The sequence below is a fragment of the Morone saxatilis genome, unplaced genomic scaffold, assembly GCF_004916995.1.
Source record: "Morone saxatilis isolate NCDOM2014 unplaced genomic scaffold, NCSU_SB_2.0 Contig7, whole genome shotgun sequence".
Taxonomy (NCBI): Eukaryota; Metazoa; Chordata; class Actinopteri; family Moronidae; genus Morone; species Morone saxatilis.
The window spans coordinates 21,101,316-21,109,298 of NW_023340246.1; the positions used below are offsets into that span (position 1 = coordinate 21,101,316).

Here is a 7,983-nt window from a genome sequence, read left to right on the forward strand (position 1 = left end):
CGACAGGTGAAACGCAGCGTTACCTGAATAAAATGACAGATTTCTCTGAGTTTGAACATTGTTGGAAACATTTGGGATAATGTAAGAACTCAACTACATATAGAACACAGAGTTTATACACTGTTTATTGAGGAAATGTTACAGATTATAGCTTTAAGTTTAAGAAGTTTTAGTCTTTGTTTTAGTTTGGGTTGATTAGGAGGTTTATAGGGTTATCATTCATTTGTTTTTTTCTTTTACATTAAATAAATATAAACGAACGAATCAGTAATATGCCAACAAACATAGAAAAACCAGCAAAGGACAGAAGACTAATAGAAGCAAACATGGTTGTAAACATGCAGGTTCCACATTATTTAAAAAAATTGGCTCAGCAAATGTCTGACGAGAAAGGAAATGTGTTGAAAGTGTTGGCTTGGCTTCAAGGAAACACACAGTTAATCTTTTATGTTAACTTGGGAACTATTTGTGTCTTCGCCTCTCCACACTGCAAACACTCTTGTGTCAGCGCAGATTAATTTAATTTAAGCAACAATTATAATCTTTTTTAAACATTTCTCTCTCTTCTTTCTGGTCTAGGTTGGGGCTCGTTTCTGTGATTATCTCATGTACGGTGTGATTAGCTTTCGGTGGATTATTTTCACCCTTTAACACTCAGGCGACCCGCATTAATTGAACCTTAATTTAAAAAAAAGAAAAATTTTGACTGTCACAATTCAATTAAATTGTATTAGTGTGTAAGTTCTAAAGGATTTATTATACTGTTGGACTGCCAGACTGCTCTGAAAATTATATACCTGTGAATTATAGTTGGATAACTTCCTACATGGCATTTTTTTGTACAGTGACTGAAAAGCCAAGAGTCTAATCTATTGTTGAATATATTAAATGTTCATGTATTTATTCAAATTACAAGCAGTCCCACAGTGCTAGCATCCTGCAGGCAGAGCTCTAGGTGGTAATAAAGGGCGGCAGTAGCTCAATCTGTAGGGACTTGGTTTGGGAACTGGAAGGCCGGTTTAATACCAGTACGGAGTGTGGACTGGTAGGTGGAGAGGTCCCAGTTCTACCTCGAACCAGGCACCTAACCGCCACCGAAGCGCCGCTACGTGGCAGCCCATCACTCCACCATGTCTCCACCATGTCTATAAGCCTTGTGTGTGACTGTATTTCAGGCCTACGTGTGAGTGAAAAATAATTTCTCCGTTGGGGATTAATAAAGTTAATCTTCTTCTTATTCTTAAACCATGATAATGCAGACAGACTACAAGAGGATCTGACTTTTTCTCTGGTTAGCTCTTAACACCGATGACTGACCATTTTTAGTTTTAAATTCTGTCCTTGCACCGCACTGTGAGTCCACAGTGGTGGTGTACTCAGACTAGAGGACTGCATTGGGACCCGGGATTTAGTTTGCGCCAACCAGAAGACAAAGTAAACAAATGAAGCTGAGAAGAAGATCACGGCGGGGTTTCACACAAAACAACAGCAAGGCAAGTCTGACGTTTGGAGAAATTACTCAGTTGTTGCTGACACAGTAAAATAACATCCTGCGGGACAGGAGGAGACACAGAATCTCTATTATGTGGGAGTGAACGGTCAGAATGGTAGCGGGAGTGGACGCACACATAGCGGGAGTGGACGCACACATAGCGGGAGTGGGCAATATATTGTCAGAAATCCATGGGGAGCAGGAATAAGTCCTGTTCCGGGCTCTACTAGAGGGCACTTTTGTCCTGATTTTGGTCTTATTTTGTGTTTCTCTTTCATCTTTGTCTGTTTTTCCCTCCAACTCTGACTGTCTGCCCTGATTATTCTCCCCTGTGTCTTGTTATCTGCCCCCTCACCTGTGAATTATCGTCTTTGAGTTTCTGTGTTTCATTGTGAATTTGTCTCTTTTCCCTCGTGTTTTCTCCTTGTATGGACTACAACGTCCATACAACGGCAGTGCTGAGGATGCCTCGTGTGGCCGTAATGCATAATAATGAATTTATTTAGTTTTGCATTGCCCTGTTTCCCAGTGTCTGTCATCTTGCCTGGGGGTCCCACAAATATAATTGTAAGCAGAGACATTCAGAAAGTTAACGTTGTTAGCGTCTCTGGTGTAACGTTAACAGAGTGGACTACTAGACGGGAGGGGACCAAGAGACTCTGTGTGTCTGTGAGAGCAAAGCTAACCGTGAAGCTCTACCTGGCTCATCATGGTTTCCTTGTACTGCTTCTTCTGCGTGACTTTGATTGGCGGCTGCTTGGTAACGGCCGAAACCAGGAAGTTCATCAGGATGTCTTCGCAATTAGAAATGCGGTCCACCGTGGTCAGCAGGTTGGCCGGGACGTAGTGGGTGAACAGGTAGTGGTAGTATCTGACACACACACACACACACACACACACACACAAAGGGAAAAAGACAGATGAGGTTAATTGTGTATTTATTTCTTTTTGCTTTTTAAAGCTGCTCTTCTATTCTGTTCTGTTCTGTATGGTTGCTGTGTTGCACTCTCAGCAGCATGGGAGCACTAGATCACTGTCAGCTGTTACCTCCCTGCCAAGGTCTGCTGTCCCTCGCTCTCTCCCGCTCTCCCTCTCTTTCACACTTTCCACCCTTCCTTCACACCCGCTGACTCATATTTTCTGCCTTGCGTTGGCATTTGAGATTTTAAATAACAAAAGGACTAAAGAGTCGCATTGAGAGTCCTAACAATAGAACAACGAGAGAGCTGTTTATCTGCATGACAAGACGCTTCAAATCCCTTCGGAGAGCAACACTCCTCTCCATTCAATTTACCGCTCTGCTTAATACTTCAGTTTACCATTTCTTCTTTGGGTCCTAGCTTTGTGCCTCTGACAATCATTTCATGAGACAACAGAGAGGTGGAGAAGAAGGTATTACCCCATTTCCTTTTCTATTACTTCACTAAAATATAATATGTGACTGCTGAGAGATGACTTTTAATATGGTTTGTATCTTGCAGAGAAGGAAAAGGTATTTCTGTGAAGTTGGAATAGATCAACCTGACAGGTGATGCAGAACCACTGCAGCACATTGCCTTGTGGTGCAGTGGCGACAGCAATGGAAGGCAGGCTTGTTTACACATTATTAACTCAAAGCATTATTATATTATGGCGTGTTTCATGCCTATAAATGGCGGCTTTAAATAGGCCTGCAGTTCAATCAGTGTAATGAAACGGCATTACATTTACAGCGCACCCAGCTAGGAAAATAAACAAAACTGATGTCGATCATCAGCAAAACAAACATATAACTACTTCCATAAAAATATTGAGATGTGTGACATTAGAACCACAACGAGCTGTTACTTGATTGTATGTAACTTTGTTTCAATAAAATATTCACATCCTCCAGTCTTTTTCCTGATCTTTCCTAGACGTATGTTATGTAGCTTTATTGTTAAAGATCGTGGTATTTTCATTATATTGATTTCACATGTTTAGATAAACACTCTATGTTGGTATCGGCAATGCCTTTAGTCTACTACTGCACATGATAGAGCTGCGTCATGAGTCACAGAGGAAAGAGAGTTATTGATGCCAATCAGTTGCCTCCCATTGGGCCACCCACCCATTATAAATGAATAAATCAATGCATTCTAATAACATACAGGTACATTTGACCTGTTGGTGGTTTTAGGTATACAGCGACCCCCTGCTGGTTCTCGTGTTAATATAACACCATGTACATCAGTCATAATGTATGTATACTAGGGCTGTAAGAAAATATAGAAAAATATAGACAATATTTTGGTTTGTGATATTGTATTAATTTTTGTGTTTGAGCCCCCAACCTCTAAATAGCAGTGCTATCAGTGTAAATTGATGACTCTGATATTGTTTAATGTAAGAATTCTAGTTGCATATATACCATAGTATATATATATATATATATATATATATATATTCTCCACATCCCCTGAAGCCACTTGGGGGTCCCAACCTTAGGTTGAGAACCACTGCTTTATACTATGACAGTTTTGCCAAATTTTGATTTTAAACAATATATCGCCCTGCTTACATTATCACAATATATTGAATCGCAACCCCTATTGTGGTACGTATCGTATCGCCACATTCTTGCCAATACACAGTCCTAATAGATACTATAATGTAAACTGAGTTTACAGTACAGTTCCTTCAGGTAGGCAAGTATTTCAGTTAAGTTTAAAGTCGAAGACGACCCATTCTGCAGTAAAAATGACATTTTTTGTGTAGGTATGAAAAAGAAAAAGAAAGATTTTCTTCTTCTTTTTCTTCATAGAACATTTTTCCCATAATCATTTCTTGACTTTATAAATCTCAAAGGTTTGGATGGTCTGTTGAACCTCCATTTGAACAGTACTTTATGTGACGTGTCAGTTTTTGTACAATCAAAGAAGAAGGCTCTAATACACCTACACTACTGTATGTCTCAGAGTGTAGGTAAACTTAATAATAATATTCTCTAAATGTCAAAATCCAAACATACCTACAGTACACGACCTATAGCAACCAACACCACAGGTCAACTGCGTGGGCTTAACCGCATAACTTATGTAACTTCTACTGGTTCGCCCACAGATGTAAATAAGTATGTAAACTTTATTTTTAAGTGGATTTAGAAGTTCCAAGGTCCAAGAAAGTTACAGAAAGTTACAGGACAGAACAAAATTAACAAAGAACATAAAACACAAAAGCAATGAAAAAAACACACATTATAGGACAGCAAGCTTATAGAACAGGTGAGTTTTCAACCACTTCTTAAAACCTTCTACTGACTTATTTTTTTTGTTTTTATAAGAAGGGGAAGACGAAGCTGAAAAAGTTCAGTCACCTTTGGTTTTGAGTCTAGTTTATGGGACAGCCAGAAGCAGTGATGGAGTACCGGCTTTACGTAGGAGTTTACTTTTACTTTTACTTTTTTCAGTCGGCAATTCTCATATGCATATATTTCAATACTGTTCTGCAAGCTGAATTTTTTTTTCTAGGATGGCGAAGGCATAAATGGAATAAGGAATAGTTCTCAATAGTAGCTCAGAATGCATAATTACGTAGTTGTCTCTCCTGTCTGCAGGCCAGTACGGACGCACAATCTGCTCCTCTTCTGCCACTGTTAATTTCATAATGATCCTCAAGCAGCAGACGTTAAGTGACAATGTGCCAAATATGCAAGAGTAGTCTTACATGTCACTGTTTATAAGACAGGGCATTTATCCTTTGCTGGAGGGGCCGATTTAATATATATATAAAATTAATTAAGATTATATTCTCCAGGCACCACTACACCACTGGCCAGACGTTGGTCAGTAGACCTCAGTGGTCTCACTGTGGCTAGGTGATGCAATCATTCAGAAATATAAGCTGGTGCCAGCCCGTTTAGTGCTTTATAGGTGATTATAAAATCAATTCTGCATTCAGTGGGTAACCGATATAGATTGGCAAACACTGGTGTAATGTGTGCTCTTCAGCGTATGTTAAAGTCAGTTAAAGCAACTGAAGTGGAGGCACAGAAGAGCGACTCAGGGTGGTGAACAGTGAATTACAATGATAAAGACTGGAGGAAACAAAGACATTAATGAACTGGTTGACTGCTGCATTATTTTTAACAATTTTAACAATTGCAGGCAATAAAATGCAGAAAAGTTTAGGTTAGGTTTTGAAGGGCAAGAGGTCAACGAGATTTATGATAATTGTGGTCTTAACTGCAAGATATTATGAATAATTACAGAATATACTGTTTATTTACATTCAGAATGCTTAAATGCATCTCTGTAACATGATAAGCAGGCGATGATGTGTTTTTTTTGTACCTGTGGTAGAAAGCTGCCCCTGTGAGGACCATGGAGTAGTCATTGGTCCATTTAGAGGTGTAGCCCCAGCGGGATCTGGAACTATCCCAGTAGTGGCTCCTCGCTGGATAACCAACGATACGCTCTGGAAAGTTTTGCCACACGATAAAGGCAAAATCCACCTGTGGGAGCAGAGAGTAAAGAAAGAGGCCGATGGGACGATATAGTCGGGGAAAATAAAGACAACAAATAGAGAAAAATGGAGAAAAAGAGGAGGGGAAGATGTAGGAGGAAGGAGAGAGGTGACAGGAGAGGAAAAGTACAAAGTGGTGAAACAGGTGATACAGCTATTCAAAATACTTTTATAATAGCTGATATTAAAGCAGCTTGAAGAGGAAGTAAACAGACACAAAACACTTATTTACAACAGCTATCGAATAGCATTCAGCCAGCAAGGCCAGTGTCAGAACAACTGCCTCTCTGAGCAGCTTCTCTCCCACCCGTCATTCAAGTATGTACATCACGTAGTAGTAACATCAAGTTACCACCAGTAAAAGATGATAAAAAAGGTTTTAAAAGCTGCAGCGGTTCAGGATCAGGTCGGGTTAAAATGGAGGCCATGTTTGTGAGATGTAAAAAAAATATATAAATGTGTGTTCAGACTAAATGCTAAACAGATTTTAACCTTATTGACACACATGTGACACTGGAGTATTTCTGTAGTGGCGTGTTTATTCACCACAAACAGCACTGAATGTATGGATGTAAGCTCATAGTTAGAAAACCACGTGAACCCAAAGTGTGTGAGTTTGTGTAACAGCTCACACTGATTCAACACACAGCTGGAACTCCACTTCTGTTTGTAATCTCCTTTTTCCGCCTGATTGTAATTTAAATTCCTCAGTTCGCACTTCTGTAACTTTGAGTGATCTTTGTATTGTATTTATTGTTGTTGTCTGGTGGTTGTGTGGTTACTGCTGGCTGTACAACAAACTTTGCATTCAGTCTGACCGCACCTTTTAACCCTGTCTCCTAGAAAGGATGTTTGTATAATAACATTTCTCTATTATGTTAGAAGAAAATGTAATTCAGTCTGCATTATGTCCCCCTTAAAATGTATTTGCAAATTAGTTGTATATAACCATAATTTCTAGGAGACAAGGCTGCACCTTTAGACTTCATCTAAATGCTTCACAAGTGTGAGATTCTCTAATACACTCGTATGCCAAGGCGGCTTCTAGAGCTGCATATCCTTCGTATCCCTCTCAGGCTCCCTACTTCCCCACTACAGAAGAAATTTCATGTGCAGTTGTCTGTAGCACCTGGTGTCCTTGAAGGAGCTTGAGCTACCTAAGAAAGAGCCTCTTTTGAATTCAAAAACACCATTGAGACATGCAGGCAGACACACCAGAGAATAAGGGGATCAGCACATAATGAAATACTTGGTAATACACACAGACACACACACACACACACACACCACCTCAGGACACTTAGGCAGCTGCTCTTTTATAACAAAGCACTGCTCCTTATAGTACCTCCAGAGTGGGAGCATCATTCACTCATCTTTGGGACTCTAGCATTTGTACCACTGCAACTAATTGCTTAATAAAGTTACTCTACATGTAGTATGACTCAATAGGCCTATTGTAAACACAAACTCCTGTATCTCAAACAAGGTTACTGGCTTGTTTTTCTTTGTGTTACGGAAGCAGAGAATTGTCTTCAAACAGAATCTGAGTACCAACACGGGAGCGGCAGTGCAGCGAGCATATAAGACACACTGAGCCTTCTGTGGAAAGTAGGACAAACTTAATGGCTACATGCAAGTGCCCACACAATGTGATAGTGTATGGATTCATCTAAGCAAGCTTTAACATAGCAGATATCAGTTTCTATAGGAAGACAGGAGGAAATGTCCATCTCTCTTTTGTTTTCTGCACAAACACAAACGCACACTCACATTGCATCAGACTACCTTCACAGACCCATAGTGCCTGTGCGGTCAAGCATGAGAACAGTGGCAGGTTTCCTGAGGCATAAAGGGTTAATGTCACACTGTTTATTCACGTCCACATCTGTGCCATGGGCCTGCCCGTGGTGTGTGTCACAGACAATCATTGTGGAAGTTAAAGTGTTTGTTTACCAACGGATTCTTGTGTTCCTGAGGCAACCGCAACTCCGCTGCAAGAGGAGAGGGTT

The 7,983-nt window shown here is 40.1% G+C and overlaps 1 protein-coding gene across 2 annotated transcripts in view; it reads right to left on the minus strand.

Annotated features, from left to right (window-relative positions):
* Positions 1-7,983, minus strand: part of LOC118340238 (exostosin-1) — a 210,137-nt gene that overhangs the window by 3,757 nt on the left and 198,397 nt on the right. For both annotated transcript variants that reach the window (XM_035678098.1, XM_035678097.1), the window contains 2 exons: positions 5,803-5,963; positions 2,192-2,363 (listed from right to left, as the gene is read on the minus strand). In XM_035678098.1, the coding sequence (XP_035533991.1) occupies positions 2,192-2,363; positions 5,803-5,963 (333 nt within the window). The remainder of the gene's footprint in view (positions 1-2,191; positions 2,364-5,802; positions 5,964-7,983) is intronic.